Genomic DNA, 24,209 nt, shown 5'->3' on the forward strand with positions numbered 1-24,209 from the left:
ACTCAAGGGGAAGCAGCCCTGCTTGTAATGCAAACGAGATGTGTTATAGAAGACATGTGCATGAAAAGAGAAATATACTGCCCACATGTTATGAACCATATTTACAGGCAAAACATCCGCTAGTATTTTTGGCTTTAATAAGCCCAAACTAAAAGGATTATTGATCATGGCTTTGCTGTCTGGGTCTCATCCCTGATAAAGTGGAGTAATGAATGGCTGCAGGTGTTGCCTTTTGTGATTAATAGTCTTATAATTGGATAAATTAATGAGCTGACAGATGAAATATGGGAGCAGACATGTGATGAACGCTGTTGTCTCTCAGGGAAAGACCAGTCTGCAGTGTTGCGGTGAAGAAGGACTCGACGAACCCACTGGCTCCCTCCCTCCGCCTGCTTCTGTCCAACATGTTGTTCTCCAGGGCCTGAGGCCCTCTCACATTACAAAGCAACAGTCACAGCCGATAGATTGATTTCCCGTTGCAGAGATGAATAGAATCTGTTTAATTTTGTTCCATTGTCTGATGCGATATGAACTAATTCACATCTTATCTCCATTGCACAGGTTCTCGTGAATCTCTGGGTCGACTGATGCAGCCATGGGCCGATCGCTGGATCTTTGAGAGCCACCTTCCTCCCCCTCCTCTTCCACCACGTCCTTATCCTCTTCCCCTTACTTCCCCCTCTCTTCTTCCTTTGCTCAACGCTGCTGCAAGTTGAGTCCTCCAGAGCCAGAGACCAGCCATCGACCTATGATACCTTCTCCTTCCCTTCATCTGCTCACCATGACAAGCGTCGTTCCTTGGAGTCCTGGTCAATCACGGTGGCCTCTCCCAGTGCTGCTCTTGTATTTTGCCCCTCTGCTCCTAATGGAGGGCTGTTGCCACGCGGCCCCCTCGGGCCCAGAGTCTGACTCCTGCTCCACCTTAGTCCAGAGCCGCTTTTTCGGCTTCTTCTTGTCGTCATCGGTGTTCCCCGCCACGCCTTGCTCCTGGACCCTGCAGAACCCGGATCCGCGGCGCTACACTATCTTCATCAAGGTCACAAAACCCACAGAGGACTGCGTGCCGTCACAGCTGCGCACCTTCCAGTACGAGTCCTTCCTGGAGACCACGCGCACCTACCTGGGCATGGAGAGCTTCGATGAGGTGTTGAGGCTCTGCGACACCTCTGCCCCCGTGGCCTTCTTGGAGGCCGGGAAGCAGTTCCTCCAGATGAGGAAGGGACCTCCGCGGGCGGGAAAGGCGGGAAAGGCGATGTCGGACGGCGACGGGGATTTCAAAACTGAGTACCTGGTGGTCGGGAAGCGCAGCCCCAGCATGGCGGCCTGTCAGATGCTGTGCCAGTGGCTGGAGGATTGTCTGGCCTCCAGCACGTCCAGCAGGCCCTGCGGCATCATGCAGACGCCATGTTTGTGCTGGGAGCCGCCGCCGCAGCTCAGCGAGGGAGATAGCTGTTATCACAATGGAGTTTACCTGGAAAACTGTTTACCCGGCATGAAAGCTGAAATAGATGGTGAGTAGGAAAGCTTTTACCAATATTTAACTGAAAAGAGTTGACTTTGCAATGGCAATAACGTGCATGAACTGCTTCCAAAAGCAATCAAGTGCTGAGACTGACAAGTATCTCTGCTTCTCTTTCCAACAATAAGTATAGAGCAGCTTTGCTTTCATGAGACTATGGAAAAATATAATTATTTTTCGTTTAGTCTGACCTCAGAAGGTCACTCTCGGCGTTCGGCATGCTCTCAGCAAGATGGTGAAAGAAAAGGCATCTTTAGTAGCAATCAAGCCAGTGAAAATGTGTATGATTTGTGAAAAGTGAGGATAATTGTGACATTGGCTCGAAAGCAAGTGAAGTGATTTGGCTGAAGGAGGGGAGGGAAGGGGGGACGGAGGGAGGCAAATGGAAGGTTTAGGGTTTCATCTGATGGAAGCGAGCTCTGTGACCTTGCGAGGTCGGCACCGTCTTCCATCCCTCTGCGGTCCAGGGAGGGACACTCGATCGGCCTCCGGGAAGCCTGTGGAAATAGAGGAGAATTGAGTGCTGATATCAGATAGCTCTGGGGATGTTCAGAGCAGGAGAGGGAGGGGGAGGGATGTAAAGAGAGACAAAACAGGAATGGAGACGGCAAGAGGCAGAAATGCGATGGAAGTAGGGCCTGTGGCTTGAGGTCTAATTGTCTGCTGCTTGATCCCCGGCTCCCCTCCCCTCCCCTCGACTCGGCAGACAGGATGTGGCCTGACATCTCTATCCTGGCTTCTTCAGGACTGTGGCCAAAGGGGATGGAACATTTCTCGGCTCCATTTCCCTCCCCCTAACCTTTCCACCATCTCTCCCTCCTTCCCCTGCCTCTCTCGGTCGCTTCCCCTCGATCAGCCTGTGGTTTCATTCTCTCGGTAGTCCTCCTCTTCCCGAGCCACCATCGCTGCCTCCCCAGGCTGATAGTGGGCTGACTCTGAGCCAGTCGTGGGAAGCCAACTAAGCAGAGGAGATGTTGCGGTGGGTATCTTCCTGCCTTATCCTCCTCCAGTCTCCAGAGCGGCTAATATCCCCTCGCCACCGCCGCAGCCTCCTCTCCGCTAGTTACGCCGCTTATGTAATCCCACTTACGGTGCTCAACAGCGGGGTGTGGGCTGTTTGTGCCTAAAGGTGCGAGAAAAAGAAAAAAAAGGAATATACCATCTACTGTTGGCTTGTGTAGAGATGGAAAGAGAAGGGCATATTACAGCTTTTTTTCTCCCTCTGTCAACCCACACGGGCGAAGCGTCTCTCCGATGATAATCCTGGTTTCAGAGTGAGCGAGCTACCCTGTGATGAGCTCAAAAAGGAAGAGGCGAGCAGCCAGTGAATATATGGCTGGATGGGCGACTTAGTGAGTTGAATTGGTGGATGAAGATAAAAAAGAGGATGGGGAGAGGGAATGGATCCTCTGTGGAAATAGATTACGGCCCGCTGTGCAGTGATGAGAGGAGAGGAAGGGTGATGGTCGTGAGTGATGAGTGGGGAGAAAACAATACAGAGACGAGGGAGACAGAGAGGGGGAGTAGATTAAAGGAGAGCGAAGAGGGGGAGTTGTCTGGGTGGAGCGGGTTTAATGAGGACAGATCGTTGTGGCTTGGTTCAGGGAACCCGTTTGGTCTCAGCACCTTCAGTGACCCGAGAGTTCATAGATTACAGTCTGATACTCCCTCTCTCCCGCCCAGTAGCAGGCGGAGGGGCGAGACCCGATGACAGCGGGTTAGGGGCTCTACGTGGGCTTTGTCTCCTTACGGGCAGTGTGGAAGCGTTGCCCTCTGCTCAACTGCATGGTCCTGTGTATCCAAAGCATGAAAAGTCAATGAAAATGGAACTTAAAAAAAGCCAATTTTCCTCGTCTAAGCAGTTTATCAGAGAAAAGTTTGATATAGGAACGTTTTATGCAAACCACTTTGTGCAGAATCTGAAAGCTTTTCTCTGGTGCTCCTCAGAAGTCGCTCGATAATCAGAGTGAATTGGCACTTTGTTTTATGCAGCCAGACATCATTTTAGCCAATTTCGCAGCCCAGTATTCCAAGTCATAAGTCTGTATTGGACGAAGTTAAAATGTACGTTTAGTGCCAATGTTCAGCGGCACTGCAGGAAGCAGCGAGATGGATTGCTGAGTGTTGAAGTCGGACGTGGATGGACGTGTATTACTGGTCAAGATCTCGCCACAGACCTCCAATTAACAATGTATTCATATCAACCATAATGTCATTAACCACACCATACACATCATTTAACAAAAACAGGGATGCCCAGTTCCCACAAGTACAAGTACACATACTAACACTTGAGTACTTGTCGATACCAAGGACACAGGATACAAGACGAGAGAACTAAATAATACCAAATCAGGGTCAACAGAGACTTTCATTTAGTTAGAGCAAAGTTAGAGTCCGTTAAAGACGAAAGAGATGTTGATAATTATCTGTTAAACGACAATACTACGTTTGACCGATAAAGGCAGTGAGTTACACAGTGGAAAGAAAAAAAAGATGAGCAAAACTCAGAGGAGCGGCTTGTCACTTCAAGCAGGACAGCTAGTCCCGTCTCAAGTGAGCGTGCTAGCTTGTTCGTGCTAGCTTCGGGGCTAACCTGCTCCACTTTAAAGAACCCTGACAGAGAGTGCTCGGTGGACACGAAGCCGGACAGCTTGACTCATTGCTGCGGTGGAGTAGCATGGAGCGAAGTGTCCACGACAATCTATGCAGTGGTGTCTGGTGTGGTTGAGACGGAGTAGTATTACGCTTAGAGTTGCAAAGGGGCGGAAAGTTTCCGGTAAATTTCCGGAAAGTTTACACGGGAATTTTGGCTCGGGAATTTTTAAAAAAAGAAATGTGCCGAAGTTTTTTGCAAAAGCAGATAACAGGGAACTTAAATGTAGTTGAGAACAAGACTCAGCTGGACCCTGAATGCAGCTGGTTGGAAACATCGTCTGCAGAAACATAAACGTAAACAGAAAATGTTATGTTGTTTTCGACGTTTTTGTCATCAGTGTTGCGTCTGAATGTTTCAGCCCGATGTCTGGAGAGTGTGAGAGCGCCGAGTTGCGTAGAGGCCAAGAGCGGTACTGCAGCAGATAGAGATTTCAATTATAGCTGCAACATATTAAAAAAGAAATAACTGAACGAGTTCATTTTTTGAAGCCGTGAACTTGGTTCAAAATTTTGAATTATGGACTATGAACTGAACTAGTTCATGTAGAAAGTGAACTTTCCCAACACTGTTTGTCCAACGTCGTCGTTCTTATCCGGCAATTTGCTACGAGATGTAATTTTGTTTGTTTCATTTCATCCTAACCAATCAGTAGTGATGTATCTGCCTCACAAACACCATTTTCAGTGCTCACAGACGCTGTGGTTAAAGTTGGCGGTGAGCATTTAACTTCCTTCACGATCATCACAGAAAGAGTGATTGTCGATGTCTGTTTCTGTTCCATCCGTTCTGGAGAAGGCATGGTGCTGATTCCTCACTGACGATTTAATCCCTGTGAAAAAGTTTAATCGTTGAAAGAAATGATGAACCGACAATGTGCGGAGATGCAAAGGCAGCTGTAGTGCGTCGCCTTTAATAATACATTCCACCCCTGCATGGACAGGCCCTTTGTGCATGTGGGGTGAATGGTTAGATTATTGTATTGGCATTCAGATTGATGCGCCCAGCGTTACCCTTCTATTAGAAGTAATACAAAATCCGATGTTGCCCGGTGAGCGGGGTCGACCTCTGGTATGACAGATATGGTACAGCTTGATTATCCGCTCCCCTGTGTCAATGGGATGATCAATAGGGCGCGCTTAACCTACACTGATTCTAAGTGACCTTTTGCACAAATTTAAAGGGATGAGTGGATGAATGGATACGTCTCGTGGTTTGTTGCAGTTTTTATCAATACCACTCTGGTTTCAATTAAGAGGCTCAGCGTCCCTGAATGGCAAGGAGGAAATCATAACAAATATCCAAGAAAATGAATGTCATCCCAAAAGAAAAGCTTCATTGAAATGTCATTAAAAAAAAATAAGTCTGCCCTAATATGGTGATTACAGTTAGCAGGAGTCTGTGTTTCATACGTCCATGGCTCACTGCGTGAACGCAGGGAGAAATCTTTAACCTTTAAGTTGAAGACGACTGCTGATTTCAGGGCTATTTCTGGAACGTTCTGACATTCAAATGGTCAAAGTTAAAGGTTTTGGGGAGGAGAAAAAAATAGTCTGTTGGTAGCTTCTCGAGGTATTGGCTGTGGAAATCCATTTGGGCAGATCTCTCATGTGGGCTCGTGCATGTGTGTGTGTGGACGGGTGTGATTTGTGTCACGAAATGTGGTGTGGCACGGTGCAGGAAAGGGACTCATTTGTTAGCCGGCGGTGGACAGCAGGGGAGGCAGTGAGTGATTAAAGGATGGACGAGAGAGATGCGGGGAGATGAGAGAGCACATGACTCAATCTGAACAAAAGAGACACGTTGAAGATGGCTTTCAGAAAAGTGTAGAAGAGACGACCGTCACAGGGAAGTGAAGGTGAAGGGGGACAGATACAACTCACCCACAATGCCGTGACCTTGGGTTGCATCTCGCGCGCGTTCACGTTTGGCTTTGCAGTCATTCTCAAATGTGAAATATTTAATAAAGCTTGGAAAATCCCCACACAAGGACACAGTGCCACAGTCTAAAACACCTCACACACAGAAAGAAGGCTGAGCTGTAAGCAGCGTCACGCTGACAACAAAATGAAAACAATAAAACAGGTTTTAATCGAGGGGTTTGCTCTCCTGGGGAATTTACTCGTTCTTTACATATTTCTGCGGGACATTTGAAGACCCTAAATTAGTAATAGATGTGAAGGTGCATGTATACTTTATCCCAATAAAGTGCTGGATCTTTAAACGAATGCCAACACCATGAAACACCAACCAGGTCTGGTCCTTTTCAAAGGCCCCTCCAAACGGTACAGTATGTTTTTGATAAAGCAGAAAAGAAAAAGAGAAATAGCAAAAGGTTTGAATCACACTGTAACAGTTAAGGCAGTTAACTGCAGTGTGGGCACATATACGCAGCGATACACATTCACAGCATTAGTATTTTGACTGTGGGAGGCTGCCTGAAGGTGCAGGTCAAGGTGCAGCAGCAAACTGCATTGATAAGTAGTCAGAAGCGTAGTTATGAAGACGGCCCTGCACACCTGAGTGAACATGATGGGATGTTGCCAGTCAGCAACAAGCAGCCACTTGAATACTGAGCCATGAATTAATGAAATGCACCATGACACATTCACCACATATAACTGTATAGTTATACTTTGTCAGCATTTTGGGCATAAACTGTATAGGTCACTTGCGTTTTCTCCTTTGGCGAGAAAGTATTTCAGTATTCTTTCAGATACATGGACCCACCACCGTGAGGCGCATGCTTTTCATTTACACATGGCTAATGTGTTTGATTCACTCGTCCTGTGTGACAGACTCCATGGTGTACCTATAGATTATATATAGGCTGTGGACGGGACTCTACTCTTTGACTTTGGCCCAGTGCATGCTGGGACAGGATGGTTGGAGAGAACTGTCTCTTTTGCCAGTTTGCGATTGTTACTGATGCTTGACAGACAAAGATGATCTTGTCCGGTCCTTTGACAAGAGCTGCCAACTGGCCACACAGTATAGATTTGTATTTTTGTTGTCATTGTGTTGGACCCTGGGGAACAGATCCTGACATGACACACCGAATATTATTTTCCTTTTTTTTTACTCTGAGCTTTCTTTCTTTTGCTTCCAGTTTTCTCAAATCCTGGTTCCTGGCAGAGCGTGGCGCTCGTAGCAGTGACAGTGACGCGGCTGTCAACAAGCTATGACTAGTTGCTGTGTGTGTGTGTGTGTGTGTGTCGTAAAGGTCTCTGTCATCAGGACGTGTGTGTCAGTCCTAGGCGAGAAGCACTGATAACAACTCGTGTGTGTGTGTGTGAGTAGCAGGGGGGTTGATCGTGCTTTTTACACTTGTAGAGTGTATATATATATATATATATATATATATATATATATATATATATATATATATATATATATATATATATATAGCCCCGATATTAAATTTGAATATGGTGGTAATCGTTGCTGAACAGCTGATTATGTGGCGAGCAGAAGAGTAGTTTATTATCATGTCATATCTGACCGGTTGTCAGTTTATTTCTTGCTGCAAAAGTGATCTTTTGAATATATAATGCAACATCTTCAGCTGTTCATTCACAAGCCAAGACCAACAGATCAGTAGTCATGTAATCGTGCTGTTACATTAACTTACTCTTCATCATCCTGCTCTCTGGCTTCATATATACATATGAAGAGCGTGACGTGTAACTGTGTTAGGGCGCTCAACAGAAGTGGTGATAACGGCCTTTTGGCTTTTTCTGCTCTGAGATATTGTTATTTTATTATATATATATATTAAAAATCCACTAGTGATCAAGCTCTAACGTGTAGTTTAAGTTATTTTCTCATTTGTATTTTTCTTTAGCGATAACTACATGGTTACTACCTTCATGCATAGAAACACTGCATCTTTGTCACATAGACTGTCCACCAGAGAGCACTCACACATTTCTCACTGTAAAATGTCTGAAACATATTTTTTAAACTGCACACCCAGCTGGCTTCAGAGCAGCTGTACAACCACTTTGTTAATCGTTCTGATGGCAGTAGACCAATGATAGACGTGTGTGTGTGTGTGTGTGTGTGTGTTGGGTACTAAAGTGACAGCAAGGGAAACATGACTTGAAACTCTGCTTTCCGTGTGAGCTTCAGCTGACTGCACTGGTTCTGTAAATGCCAGAACGGGTTGAGATGCATCGCTTCACAACTTTGATCACAGCCTACTCAGAGCTGCCTGACGCTTGTGATGAAGGGATGGGAGGGGAGGTGGGGGTAACAAAAGACCAGTCGGTCCAACTGGAGCTGACGGCGGATAGAAAGAAGGAGGAAATGCTCATGAACCCCCCCGGACTTCCACTTTGCAGCCGGCTGCGGTTGAGGAAGATGAATGTGAGCGCCGACCGGCCACAATGCTGCTAAACGGAGGGATCCGACCGCCTCCGTGAGGGAGCGCCGAGGAATCCTAAAGCAGGTCGAATGCATTAGCGCCTCTCCACACACACACACACACACACACACACACACACACACGGACATGTCCCACTAGAAAACAGCGCACACTCACCGGTGCAACCACGCACCGGTCCCTCGTGACCGAGTGTGGGTGGCTGCCCGAGGGAGAGCGTAAAACAGATTTTTGCGTGCGAGCAGGTGGAGGGAGTGAGGTGCGGCGCTCGCCACGGGGGGCGCCGTGTGGGCGCCGTGTGGGCAGGAGTGAATGTGTCGCGGGAGGCACCGGGGAGCCTCGCAGCCCGTTTGAGAAGCTTTCATATGGAGCTTGTTCTTTTTGGAACTGAGGCAGGGAAAACAATTATGGAGCCCACGTGGTCGCCCGTGTGGTCGCCCGTGTGGTCGCCCGTGTGGTCGCCTCGGCGGCGACGGCGTGTCCACCACGCCGATGATCATCAGTGTGATTACTAGAGATCTGCCACTACGAGCATACGAGTTACTTCTCCCCAAGTCGAGTCAGTACGATATTGATGCATTTGAGTCGGCGTTGAGCAGATCGTGGGAGTGGGATTCTGACACGTGCCCAGCAGTGCACCATGGGTAAACTTTTAAAAGGATGGAGCTGTGCCGAGCATTCGGCATCATTAACGCTTTACTGCTGTGCTTCCTGTTAAAGGAGCTGCTTGTTTACAATATGCTGCTGCTGTAGTTGTCACACAGGAAGAAAATGGCGGTCGTAAGCGTGGACAGGCCCAGCCTCCAGCCTGCAGCCACAGATCTGGCTTCAGTAGATGCTGTACGGCCCCAAGACATCACCGCCTCTATACGTCCAGTCCTTATAAGACTGAATGCTTACCAGCAGCGGCCATCTGCTCTTTGCGCTGATGAGTGCCTCAAGTTTTTTTTTTTGCAGCGCCTCCAGTTGAAAAATCTCAGAGCCGAGAAGCGGCCGACGTCATTAGCGTCGTCGTTACTGGAACCGTCGCTTGATCCCCGGAGCCGCACGGCTTTACCAACCGTAGTTACCGTGATCTGAACAGGAAACAGCAGGAGGCAAAGTAGTGCGGCGGCGCCGGAGACCGTGCATCGCCTTCATTGATTTAAACGGGGCTATTAGCGGTGAGGTAGCGTACGGTTAACATGCTCGTGGTGTGTGTTAAACCACCATTAGCTCTCATTCTGTGGTTGCCTGGAAACACACTGCAACGAAGACGCAGCACACTGCAACAGACACACCCCCATCAGGTGTCACCAACAACAACAGACAGGTGCGCCTCTTTTCAACAAACAGCCTTCACGCAGTCCACTCAGGTGGCGAGGAGCCTGTAGACTTACTGTAGCTCTCACCATGAGTTCTCCTTTGCTTGAGATGTCTCTTCTGTGTGACAGCACATGTCTTCACACCGTGTGTGTGTGTGTGTATGTGTGTGTTAGACCTTTTGGAAACCGTGCGCAAAAGTCCTCCCTCACCAATTTTCTCAGCATGCCCCATTCAGGCAATCTTTTGGCATAAAATATGTAATCTTTTCATTTTTTGAACAGAACACAGTTTTCTGACTGAACCTCCTTCATAACAGGTCAAGACTTTGTTTTATTGTGATTTTTGTTGCAGATTCTGATTCTTTAGGTCCTAATCTTTCCATAAAGGTGTCTTATTGACGCGCCAGGAGGCATTTTTGGTGAATCTGGCTCATATCTCGCTGGATGTTCATAGTTACGGTCAAAATATCTTTAAAAAGTGTTTTTTTTTTTGTTTTTTTGAAGATTTTGCTGAATAACTACATAAAATGAACACAACGATGACTCAAACACAGGGAAAAACACTCAAACACAGGGAAAAGGAGGTCTGGAGCCAACATTGCTTTCAGAGTTTTTAACGGGTTACATGTTGCGCTCCTGTTCTCCTCCTGCTGGTTGTTGGCTCCAGCACCCTGACCCTTGAGCCAAGCCACAGTTTGTGAGATGCTCAGGCCGGACGCAGTTATCCGTTAACTTCTGTTCCTTTCATCTCGATGGAAGCAGAGGTCAGGCTGCAGAAAGCTTCCTTCATTTTGTTTTGTTTATTCTTATGAGGACACATCTCTGTGTGTTTATTCCTCAGCTGATCTGCCACCTTCATCTCTTTCCGAGGGGATTGCTGGACACGTCTGTAGAGTTTCACTGTACCTTCAGCCGTGTGCCGTGTTGGAGAGTGATTCATAATGTTTTATGATGGCACGAGGCTTTAGCTTCAGCTGTAACTCTGTTTCAAGCACCACTTGAAAGTAGCGCCGCAGCTACGCTAACAGAACAGCTAACAGAGTGCTTTTCACGAGGCTGCTCGCTCTGATAAGACTAGCACATAAATCAGCTCGATAGCGGAACGTCGACGCTAATGTACGCCGCAGAATAATGCACATTATTTTTCTCACATGGTGGTGTGACCACTTCATATCTTTAATGAGGCCAAAAGGTCCAAGAATCTTTTCCTTTCTTGACATTTGGCTCCGCCGCACACACACCTGGGCAAATATATTCACAATCACCGGTTGTTTGGCCGACTTATCATCCAACTGGTGCCTACGGGACGTTTAGTGGCCGAGTCTGTGTATGAAGTAATCAAGTGAAAGCAGCCCAGGGTTAAGGTCACTGCATCGGCTCAGGAGCCGCGACGGAGCAGAAGAAGTGAACATGGTGAAGTCTCTGGCCTTTACCAGCTCCACCTGCTCGCTGTCAAAGGACTCACTTCAACTTAAGAGTCAGTGCGAAGGAGTCCAGGAATTGTCCGTCTCCTTCCCCCGACGCCGCCTCGTCGAGGGACGGCCTCTCTCAGGTCGCTCTGCACGCCGCCCGAGGCTTTATTAAACATTCATGCTTTAATTAAGCAATTTTACCGCCGCTACTTACGGCGGATGATAAAACGCACCGCTCCGGGATGAGCACGGCGAGCAGACTGTGTGTGTGTGTGTGTGTGTGTGTTAGAGAGAGAGAAAGTGTCCTACGCGAGAGGCCATTAATTTCCTGCCATAAAGGAAAGTGTGAGGATTAGAGAAAAGACACGTTGAACTTTTTTTCCCCTCCCTCATCAGTCATGTGTGACTGCAGGAGAATAGTCGGCGGGTGATGTTACGGCACGATAAGGATCCCCGTGTCTTCTGACAGGCGGCCCGTCACCGCTCGCCCGCTCGCCGCTGCTCTCTCTCTCTCTTTCTCTATTTTACACTTCATCACACACTTTTTTCTTCTTCTTTTTGAGAAATCTAGAAGAGCCGAGGAGAATCTAATCCCCTTTTCCTCCTCTAAAAAAGTGCTCTTTTATGAAAGACTGCATTGTGTCTCAGAAAGGTGAAGGTGTGTGTGTGTGTGTGTCTGTTTGGGTCTGTGTGTGAGACCACAGTGTGTGTTCATGTCGCCAGTCTCCTTGGGTGACTGTTTCACTGTCGTTCTTCAGATTTGATGACTCGGGCAATGAAGATGAATTACCTGGAGCACACAGGCATGTACGAGGTTATTGCTGCTGTGCATCAAAGCTGGATGGGGAGATAAACTGTCTGTAGACGTGTGTGTGAGAACACGTGTGTGTGTGTGTGTGTGTGCATGTGTGTGTTGTTGCATCGGCGTGCCTCTGTGTGCCCTTGTTAAGAGCAGGCGGTAGCTCTGCAGGGCGGCTGTAAAGACTGCTCTCCTTGGCGTTCACCTGGAATGACACCCAGAGGTGACACACTGTCAGAAACACACACCCACTCAAGACGTAGGACACACACACACACACACACACACACTTGTGCGCGCACGCACACGAGCACGCAGACACACACACACACACAATAGGCTGAGCAGATCTTTGCCAAAACCCTGCCAGGTCCAAGAAGAGAACTCATTACTGCAGACGTGTTCCAAGCGCTCTTGTAACAACACACACACACACACACACACACACACACATATACAAACACACACATACACGCGCACGCACACAGAAATCCCACAGAGACAGTCCGACAACACTCATCAGGCCGGTCCTCCTGAACTGTCACTCTCTCAGTGAACTGTGAGGGCTTGTGTGTGTTTTTTGGGATAATTGTCCGTCCAGACATTTGCTTCTCTAAAAGCTCGGCAGGCGGTTTGCAGAGTCGGTTCCTGTGAACTGGAGCTTCTCGTGAGAGTCACCTCCTAATGTGTGCTCAGACCGAAGCGCCGCAGGTCTTTACCTCCGGCTATGACCGTGCAGAGGTTCACTTCCATTTCCGGCATTCTGGTGAATTTCTCAGCATCAATTCCTGGAGGAAATGTCCTCACTCATGTCAAGAAAAGCATGAAAAGCAGGTGCCAACAATTCAGTGTATGATGAAGAGGTACAAACACTCATCCATAATAAAGAACCAATCCAAAGGTTTGAGATGAAATAATAAACTAATGGTAAAGACATGTCATTCACTTCAAATGGAACACGTTTAAAATAATTAGCTGCAGAAGTTTCTGACAAACTGTTGGCTATTTAAACTATTTTTCATTTTCATAGTTCTGCTCCTCACTTGAAACTGAACATCCTCTTGACCTCCACCACCAGCACCAGCACCAGCACTCGTAGCTGGACCCGCTCACTGCTCACCTCCACCTGTGGAGCAGTGATGGAGAGGGAAACATCGCTGAACACACATTCTGTCCATGAAAGTAGCAGGGCATGTTTTCAAAAACGTTTTCATCTAAAATGTACAAATCAACCCATAGAACCACGTTAGCTACATGGAAATTAAGGTATTTATTTTTATTTAAATATATATTTTTGGACTCGATTGTAAATATTACGCAGAAAAAAGGCAACCTACCTTTTCCGTACCTTGACAAAGACCAGATCCACTCCTACTCTTACCTTTCACAATAAAAGCACTCTACCAAAAATATTTGTAGCCGAGTAGCATTGTTGTGTGTTTTGTTGTGTATTTGTCAAAGCCATTGACTCATAATCATTATCTTTTATTAAATGGCTCCACGCCTCAGTCCCACCACAACTATGGCACATCGCATGAACGACATCATCATGTTGCTCTCCTCCAGGAGCTGCTCCTCTTCTTCTCCGTCTCAGTTGGGATTGATTTATTTACTCATTTATTTCTCATCAAAGCATCCCGACGTGATTAGCTTGTGCCTTTTCACAGTTTCTCGTTCATGTGCGTTACAGAATTTGTATCTTATCATTGCTTTCATATCCGCTAAAGATTATAATGTGCAATCTAATCTCAAATGAAAATTACAATTAATTATTTTCGGCTATTCCAAAGAACACGGTCTATTATTGCGGCTCAGACGCCCAGAGGCTCCACTGATGGGGAAGCTTGTTCAGTCTGTTTCAGCTCAATCTAATTCTCTCTTCTCTCAGCGTACTGTGGCAGAACATCCTTGATGATGATGATGATGATGATGATGATGCTCTCTGTCCGAGGTGTTGCTGCTTCTGCTTCACATTCAGGAGATACATTTGCTTTTAATGATAGTTTGTTTGTTGAAGGTTAGAAACCATCCTTGGACCCTGCAGCTGCTGACATCAGCAAAGTTCTGTCATCTGTTCAAGGAGAAGGAATTATGAGCTGACCACATGACGCATCTCACTGTGAAAAGAACAAATCTGTGATAGTTTGAGGAGAGCATCAATTATTCAATAAACACATGTCAGTTGTTAAAGTGGGATTTGGCAGGTGGGGAAACTCTAGCAGCCAATTCTCACAGAAAGTCTTTCTTCACTCGCACGCCTCTGATAACAGTTTGACCACGCGTCTCACTGCAGCCAGGGACAAGCCCCGCCCCTTAGGGTCAAGCCCCGCCCCTTTCAGAACTGCTATTACTCTCATGGACTTCCAGTTTGTCTTGTGTTTCAGCTGCTCATGGAATATCACCAAAACATTTGCGGTCCATCAAAAATACTACAACGTATTGTCACACAGTGGAAGAAGAAGAAGAAGAAGCAGAAGAAGAAGAAGGGATGCATTTTTTTCAAGCAGAAATTCAAATTTTTTACCATTTCCCATCAGACAAAATCCTATTCTGGTGTTTCGTTTCCCTTGTTGGGTTTTCAAGGCCCGTTGTCACACCAGTCCTTTGCAAACGGTTGTGTTGACTCTCGCCGTCTGATGCCAAACATCTAGAGATGATACCCTGCTTGCTTTTCATTTCCTTCTGGGAAGCATTTTATTTCTGCCCCTGAAAAAAAGATAATGCTCTATTTGAAGAATGAAAACTGAAATTGAATACAAATACTCAAAGGGCCATCCAGGATGTGCTCAGTCTTCTGAGCTATTACACTGAAATGTATTTATTTTATTTATCTCTTATTACTGTATAATCACTCTTCATGCAGAAACGTTATCGTTGCAGAGAATTCTTTGCCTCTGAAATGCAGACTGTGATGCAGACGCTCTGTTTCTTCCCAGCCTTCAGCTTTGCTCAAAGTAGAAGTGAACCCGTCCACTGCGGTGGGTCCCTGTGTGGCACTAGAGCGACAAGTACCAGAAGGCAGCGTAGCACTTCATCTGTTTTTAAACGCTCTTTAATAGCAGGCAAAAGGCCTGGCTGGTCCTGCTGCTGCTAGCAGAATTAGACGTAATGACACACTGCAACACAGAGACAGGAGCGGTTCATCCAGGTGCTTCTACATACAAGCCCAATGTCTCCAGACGCAAAGCGGGTCAATCAGCATAAAGAGTCGGGTGCTTCCTGGCAGACTCCTCTAATAGGCCGCTCGTTTCATACATTTCAAAGGCCTGTGCCGTCACAGCGTTCGGCGGCGGCCCGCTCCGGCAGCAGACAGGTAAAGGAAGCGTTCCCCACACACAGGGTACAAAGCTTTGCATCGGTTTTCAGACTCTGAAGTGTGAAGCATTGCCACATTGTTTCACACGCCAGCCCCCATTTACAACTCAAAAGATGCTCATGAATATAGTTGGAGTGTTCCAAGCTTTGTTATACAGGATGCTATTTTATGCGAAACTGATGAAATCCATAAAAAGCCGATTCTCACCTGATGAAGGTGCAAATACTTCACAGGTTTTCGTTCTTCGACGTTGAGTCATTTTTGTCCTCAAGCGGGAGCTAACAGGGCATTTGTTCAGGATTATTTTCAGCTGCTGATCAGGATGATGAGCATAATAGGAGTTGATAATAATTAAACATCTAATTCCCACCAGATGTTCACCTTTTCAGCCACAAAAGCATCATAGAGGTCCAGCGCTGGTGGTGGAGGTCTGCCTCATGGTCCACGTTCCAGTTCCCCCTCAAGGTGTTGGCTCTGAGGTGCTGCACACCAAACTGGGAGCACCAGTCGGTCGCGGTGCTGGCTCTGTGCATGGAGGCATCGTCATGGTGGGACAGGGATGGACACAGAAGTGGAAGCACGCGATGATCTGAAGTATTAACGTCCATGAAAGTGGACATTGTCTCTGTGACTATCCCCATGTGAAAGTCTTGAGTTCAGCTTTTTGTCTCCATCTTCTTTTTTGCAACCAGAAGTGACATGAGAGGGTGGAGCTAAGTAATAAATGCTGATTAAGACATTTTTTCTTGGGGCAAGTTTTTTGTTTCGTTTTGTTGAAACCATCCTTTCTTTATTTCTTTCATGGCGTTAACACCACTCATCATTTGTTTGGGTCTCCCACTGCACTACCACGACTGATACTGCCAAATATTTTGTTCTTTTTGTATGCCGGACATGATTTCACAGTATTTATTTTATTGTTCATCCTCTTTTTATTAAAATTGCGCCAGAAATAGAGCAGAACCGGCAGCTGCATGGAGACATGTTGGACGCTCAACACAGCTACTGATGACATATCATGCATCTAATGTTGATCAGGTGACATCAGTCTGACTGAGACGGACAATGTGCACGCGTGTGCAGGGAAGAGAGTTGAAGCTGGTTTCCAAATTGGAACACTGATGGAGAACAAAGAGAGGGTGAGGAGTTCACCATGCAAACCCTCATGTGGCGTGGCGGGGTGTATACACGTGACAATATGTTCTGTACACTGGAATGTGTTAAGCACACGTGAAACTTCGTGCAACTAATGTTGTCAAGACGTAGTTCAGCGATGCGCTGACGTGGAGGTGGGTGCTGACACACCTCTGCGGGTGTGTGTCCATCACCCATGGTGACCCGCGAGGCTCTTCCTGCGTAGTCCACCAGGATGAACCCCCCAGCAACCGCCCCGCCGCCTCCTCCTCCTCATGCCTCTCTCCGTTCCGCTCCGTCGCCGCCTCTGTCTCTGAGTCACAATGCAGTCGCATCCCACACTGTGTGGGGAGACGAGGGCTTCTGATGTATGAGAGTGTTCTAAAGCGTGGGAAGGGTAAACCGCATTGCTCAGAGATCTGTGTGTGTCTGTGTGTGTGCTCGCATCTGTTTGTGTGTGTGTGTGTGTGTGTCAGTGGATGCGAGGCTTACAGGTTAGCGATCCCCGGCCGCCTCTGAATATATTTCACATACCGTAGCATGCCGTATGGGTTTTAAATGGAGCAGTTAACTGCATATCCCAAAGTAACTTGGAGAAACAGTGAGATGAAAAAAAACAATGACGCATTCATCAACTGTGGAGTGAGTGAGAAAGAAAAAAAAAGCTGGAGAGAGTTAAGGACACACCAGAGCACAGCGGGGGCGATTTTCAATCTTAATAGCCTTGTGGGGGAAGGACGAGGGGGCGGGGAATCCACTCAAGTCCATGGAGGAAATAGACACGGAGGTTCTGGCAGTTCCCATAGGAACACTGATGCCCAGTGCATCAGTGTTACTGGGCGCACACAACATCAAGCTGCAGACAAAGTACTTCCAGCAGCTCTCGGGTTCTTCAACACAGACTCTAAAAACTTTGCCGCCCGGCTCACGGAGACTCCCCAAACAATTGCACTCGAGTTGTTTGACAAGCGAAAAAGCACGTGGAGCCGAGCGGCTGCAGTCAGAGCACGGACGCCTTATCAGCAGTCGTCTCCGCCAAAGATGGATGTGTGTTTAGAGGGACGAAAAAAACAGTAAGACACCGTATTTCTGTGAGCTGTCAGTCAAAGTGGAGAAAAAGAAAGAAAAGCATCTGATCCCCGCGGCGAGAGACCTTTTGAGCCTTTTCTTATCGCTCCCTCTGAAATGGGGCATTCATCTTCGGAATTGAAATGTCTGGTTGGCTGACCTGCACCTGAAACCAAAGAGCGGCCCCATGATACGTATTTATAGACAATGGGGTTTGGGGCTGAGCGTTGCACAGAAGGTGAGAGGTGTAATGGTTTGTGTCTCCTGCTGATCGGGCGGAGAAATGAAACAGATTTAAGATGATTCAACAATCTGCTGAGCGTGTGGGATTAATAGTTTATATATTCACCGCAATCATTTGGTTGTAAAAAAGCTTCTACGTTTCTGTAAAGAAAGACCAAACAGCAATCGGACCCGGCCAGACTCACAACACGTTTAACTCCACTCAATTTGAATTGAATGGCGTCCTATAGGGAGGTCACGGTACGTGAAATGTAGTCAATACCAAAACTCAATTTGATGCCGCAGGAACAAAACAAAGCCATACATCTACGTCAACATACACTCCTTAAATACGTTGGCGGATGTTTTTCTCTGGGTTTTTTGGAGGGATTTTTTGTATTAACTCCAGATGATCCGCCTGAGGTTTCTTGCCACGACTACATTTTACAAGATTACATTCAAACACACCATGACACATTTATATATTACAATATATTCATCTCCACCAAATACAATTTGTTTATTGAATAGAACTTAAAAGCAACATCATTTAATTTAAATCAATGCAATCTCCAAACATTGTCTGTTAGCGCCGTTGTTTAGCTTAGCAGAACTGTGCTAACTGCTAATGCTAAAGGCTTCTTCCTGCCAGTTTCAACACATATTTGTTAGATAGAGCATTACATCACGTTTTCAGTATTTGGGCATCAGCTTTGTAACAAGGTGTCGGTTCTCGTGACGTCCCTTTTGCAAATATGTGTGTATAGCTTATGGAATACATTGTGGCTATGCAAGGCAAACATCAGTAGCCTCCTAAAGCAGATTTTCGCAAATTATGTCATGACAAATGTGGATATGCCCAGAATATTCATATTCCTTCATCAAGCTTTCCATAAAGCATGTAAAACCATCGATTTACCTCCCAGACTTATTGATCTTCATCTACATTCCCTCTAATGACACGAGTGAGAGAGGAGCATCTGATGCAGCTGGTGAGCTCAGTCGACTCCCTTTATGTCTTTGTTTTCCAACTCGTCACGGTGGCATCAGGACCAGGTGCCAATTATCGTGCAACCGTTGTGGCTCCAGAAGCCGTTAGTTGTGCCGCTCGACAAAGTCAACACTGTTGGGTATTCCATGTCGGAGACGGGCTTATACGTGTTGATATTCAGTTATTGTTCCTCCCTGGTTTCAGCTCCTCACTGTGTGTGGATATGACTCGAATATGTCTGACCAGGGAATGTCTCCTGTGTGGTCGGAGGCCGTTGTGTAAAACCTGCCTGAAGGAACTGTTGACCCGCCTAAAAGAGTTTCAGCGTGCAGTGGAAGGATTCAGATTGGCTTCAAAAGAGATTTCTCACTCACAATATTACAGTAAAGGAGGAAACAGGAGAATAACTTGCCATCTTTTTATGTTTCTTCATCTTTCATTTGAACCCAGGATGCAGCGTTTTTATTGATGTCATATATTCATAAGTCTGTCCATCGTTGCTATCGGTAATACTAACATTGTGAAAAGAAGTCAAACAGTCCAGTGGACACTGCAACATGATGAGATTATATTGTTTGCTGTGTGACCTCTAATAATAATAATAATAATAATAATAATAATAATAATAATAATAACAATAATAATAAGTGTATTATTCACACTTATTTTATATATTTATGTACTCATTTAACCGTCAAAAGAGACAGTTTGGTACCAAGACGATACCAACATCTAGAACATTTAGACATCTAGAACATTTAGACATCTAGAACATTTAGAACATCTAGAACATTTAGACATCTAGAACACTTAGACATCTAGAACATTTAGACATCTAGAACATTTAGAACATCTAGAACATCTAGAACATTTAGACATCTAGAACATTTAGACATCTAGAACACTTAGACATCTAGAACATTTAGACATCTAGAACATTTAGAACATCTAGAACATTTAGACATCTAGAACATCTAGAACATTTAGACATCTAGATCATTTAGACATCTAGAACATCTGGACATCTAGAACTTCTAGACATCAAAACATCTAGAACTTCGAGACAGCTAGAACTTCTAGAAGACCCATCTTTCTTCGGTACCACTGGCACAGATGGAGCCAGGGATCAGGGCTTGAGGCGGAAGGCGTCTCCTTGTCCCGGGACTAGAACAGGACTAGAACAGGTCTAGAACAGGTCTAGAGCAGGACTAGAACAGGACTAGAACAGGACTAGAACAGGTCTAGAACAGGACTTGAACAGGTCTAGAGCAGAAGTAGAACAGGACTAGAACAGGTCTAGAACAGGACTAGAACAGGTCTAGAACAGGTCTAGAACAGGTCTAGAGCAGGTCTAGAACAGGACTAGAACAGAACTAGAACAGGTTTCGAACAGGACTAGAACAGGTCTAGAACAGGACTAGAACAGGTCTAGAGCAGGTCTAGAACAGAACTAGAACAGGTCTAGAACAGGACTAGAACAGGACTAGAACAGGTCTAGAACAGGACTAGAACAGGTCTAGAGCAGGACTAGAACAGGTCTAGAGCAGGACTAGAACAGGTCTAGAACAGGACTAGAACAGGACTAGAACAGGACTAGAACAGGTCTAGAGCAGGACTAGAACAGGACTAGAACAGGTCTAGAACAGGACTTGAACAGGTCTAGAGCAGAAGTAGAACAGGACTAGAACAGGTCTAGAACAGGACTAGAACAGGTCTAGAACAGGTCTAGAACAGGTCTAGAGCAGGTCTAGAACAGGACTAGAACAGAACTAGAACAGGTCTCGAACAGGACTAGAACAGGTCTAGAACAGGACTAGAACAGGTCTAGAGCAGGTCTAGAACAGAACTAGAACAGGTCTAGAACAGGACTAGAACAGGACTAGAACAGGTGTAGAGCAGGACTAGAACAGGGCTAGAGCAGGACTAGAACAGGTGTAGAACAGGACTAGAACAGGTCTAGAACAGAACTAGAACAGGGCTAGAGCAGGACTAGAACAGGTGTAGAACAGGACTACAACAGGTCTAGAGCAGGACTAGAACAGGTCTAGAACAGAACTAGAACAGGGCTAGAGCAGGACTAGAACAGGTGTAGAACAGGACTACAACAGGTCTAGAGCAGGACTAGAACATGTCCCTCATCCTGCTTCATGTGGAAAGACATCTGTGTTGAACTGGTCCAGAGGAGAGCGAGCTAGCATCCGATGATAACTTACAGAGGTCGCATTAATTTACAATAACTGATGCTCAAGCTCTATTCAGTTAAAATAATAAAGGTAAAAGGTACATTATAACAGTATCATCATGCGTTCAAATACAATCTTGTAAAATACATTTTTCAGAGAGAAAATAACAGTCTGAAAACAGTCATAAAGTAAAATGTAAATGAGATTATTTGTTTTTGTTGTTCGTCACAATATTTAATTATTTAATAAGGATTGGTGAATTTCACTTCCCTTTTAGCCTCTGCAATGACCAATTATTCATATCCATATTTCAGTTGTTCACATTCGACCTCTCTCTCAAGTGGTTCAGTTTGTTTCCCACACCTCTGCAATCATTTGGGGAACTGCAATTCATTAACATAACAAATATGAAAGCTTCAAAAAAGAAATACATGGACTGATTTATTAAAAACATAAAAACATAAAGTGCGGTTCCATCCAGAAGCAGGATGGCGGCGTGATGTGCTGCTGAATGTCACCATCGGCCCGGCGGGGGAGCGGATTGGGGGCCGGCGGTTCGATGGCGGGTTCAGCCTCAGGTTAAGCTCCCCGCTCCCCGGGAGGAGGCCGATCGATGCGTCTTTTGGTATTTATCTATTTATTTATTTACTGCAATACAGAGAGGAACCTGCGGGGAGCGCATCAGACACTGTTGGCACGCATTAAAAATGCAATTTTTTTTTTTTCTATGATCAAATTTGTGTGTTTTAGTACATGAATTGAAATATCATTCCTCAGTACAGTCAGTGGTCTTTCCCCCAAGAAATATCCTACTTCATCTTTCACTGCTGGAGCTAGAATTAAATAAATAGTCTCTATTGAATGAGGACACTACATTGTGATTGATGTAGAGTTCTAACACTTTGGAATAAGCCGACTGCCCCTCCCCCCTTTTCACTTCCCCTTCCTCTTATCTGTCCTAACATTTCTTCCCTCTTTCTGTTCCTGTCTCCCTTCATCTCCCTCTGTCCTCCCCCCCGTCTCTCCTTTTCACGCCTGTTATCTCCACCCTGCAGTTGACTGCTTCTGTCCTCTGGGTGTCAGCACTCGCCTTATCCTTCATTCAGCCGTGCAGCTTTGTGCGGACTAATCACCCCATTTCTGCCTGCATTTCATGTTTTCATGATTATTTTTTCCAGTGCTCTTGTCTCCGTCTTTATTACATTTCCCTCTCCTTCCCCCGCTCCCTCCCAGCTGCCACAATGGTTGTCAACTCCAACATCATATTTCACCCATCCTTTCTTCCGCCACAGATGTGTGTGCGTTGCATGGCTTTACAGTGAGTGCATGCATGTATCTATCTTGTAAATTGTGTGTGTGTGTGTGTGTGTGTGTGTGTGTAATGAACTTCCTGAAAGTCACCTTCACATGCGTGCTGGGCAGAGTGGATGGGCATCTACTGTTACAGCTCCAGTTTCTGCAGCTTTGAAATCATCAATAACTGCCACTAACACCTCCTACATACACACATCCCCCAGAACCCAACACACACCGTTGTGTTTCCATCACTTTAGATGACATTGCATTTACAGTCCTTTCCTGAAGACCTACCCTAACCCGTACTGTCACCAGCATCATCACAATCCTTAAGGGTCATTTATACTCTGATTTTACGCAGAGACGCAAGCACGCAAGACAAGCAAGGGCCCTCTTGCGTAGTCCCATCAGCCATCTTGCCAATTTCTGACTATCCGACAAAGCTACGCAAGCCGTTCGCATCCCGCAAGGCTGTGATTGGTCTGCTAACCACGTCCTTTCTGAGTCTCGCATTTCTGGTTTCATAGCATAATACCTCTGTTTTTAAAAGCCACAGCAGAAACAAGAACAATGGATCCTGTTGAAGAGCGTTTGGCTGAAGAGGTCCGCAAATATGAGCATTTACATAACCCGTCGGACAAAGTATGGGGACGGATGGCGGTAAATTCCTGGAGGGAGATGTCGGTGAACGTCGGTGTTCAGGTCGACTCTAAACGCTCGTTGCGCCACCTGCTGTTCTGGATGGAAAACGCAGGAACGATAAACCAAAACCAGTCCGTCAATCCGACTGCGTGGCCAGCCGCAGTCGTAGCTGTAAGAGTGTATATCGCCCTTTACTCCACCCTCAACTTCAACCTCAACTTTAACCATAACCTAACCTTAACCTAAATCTAAGCTTAAACCAAATCCTCACCCGGAGATGTAATGACTGACATTATGAGGACCCACATGGTGTCCCTAAAAGAAGGGAAGGGTCCCACAATGTCACTGTGTAAAAGCCTTCATGTCCCCACAACAGTAATACATAAAGATACACACACACACACACACACACACACACACACACACACACACACCTCAGTCGATCAATACATCTGCAGTAACCCTATATGCAAGAACTTAGTGTCTGTGCGTGTGTGTGTGTGTGTGTGTGTGTGTGTGTGTGTGTGTGTGTGTGTGTGTGTGTCTAGAGAAGGCTGAAGGTCAGAGTACAGCAGGTATTTTGGCAGGTGAAGCAGGAATGATGGGTTTTGGGCTCATGGATAACTCGGGGTGGACTCTGGTGCTGCCAGCGGTGATGTGACTCCAGACCCTCTTTGAATTATTGAGAACATAATGTAATGCCCTTGCCGAGAGAGAACGACAACACTGCGTTATTCTCCCCCGCCCCTCCTCGCTGAGTCTGATTATTGGGCAGAAAACGAAAAAAAAAAGTCATCGTCCTGTTATTTTGTCTTTTTCTTTCCCTCCAGAAGAATGGATCTTATCTGTAAGTGGACCCCGCCCCTCTTTCTTTTCCTCTCGCCTTGCCAGAGCCTTCCTTTGACAGAAGGAGTGTCTGTTCTTTGCTCCAAACTGCAGTTAATCTGCCTCTATATTCACACAGCATATTTGTTCACAATAGACCCAGAATCATCCCGGAGAGGAGCTGAAGGTTATTCGGCAGCATCCGGCTCCCTTCAGTCCCTCTGGACTGGAACCACAGTCAAAAACATACAGATGCACGTGTTTCACCATGGATGGCTCCGTGATGGGGAAACACAAATAGGAGGCAATGGGAGGGTGTGTACAACTTTACTGTGCATATTAGTACAATTTATGGTTCCAAATTGGGTTTATACTAACAAATGTACATGACATTATATGAAATAATATAATAATTTATCACTGGTCATCAGGGTCAGAAAATCCATCCATAACTACAC

The 24,209-nt window shown here is 46.1% G+C and overlaps 1 protein-coding gene across 8 annotated transcripts in view; it reads left to right on the plus strand.

Moving 5' to 3' along the window:
- adgrb1a (adhesion G protein-coupled receptor B1a) overlaps positions 1–24,209 on the plus strand; it is a 141,943-nt gene that overhangs the window by 38,788 nt on the left and 78,946 nt on the right. For all 8 annotated transcript variants that reach the window (XM_068570545.1, XM_068570542.1, XM_068570543.1 and 5 more), the window contains exon 2: positions 562–1,511. In XM_068570545.1, coding sequence (XP_068426646.1) covers positions 749–1,511 — 763 coding nt within the window. In that variant the 5' untranslated portion in view covers positions 562–748. The remainder of the gene's footprint in view (positions 1–561; positions 1,512–24,209) is intronic.

The sequence above is a fragment of the Clinocottus analis genome, unplaced genomic scaffold, assembly GCF_023055335.1.
Source record: "Clinocottus analis isolate CAN_PGR_092001 unplaced genomic scaffold, fCliAna1.0.p SCAF_9, whole genome shotgun sequence".
In the NCBI taxonomy this organism is placed as follows: domain Eukaryota; kingdom Metazoa; phylum Chordata; class Actinopteri; order Perciformes; family Cottidae; genus Clinocottus; species Clinocottus analis.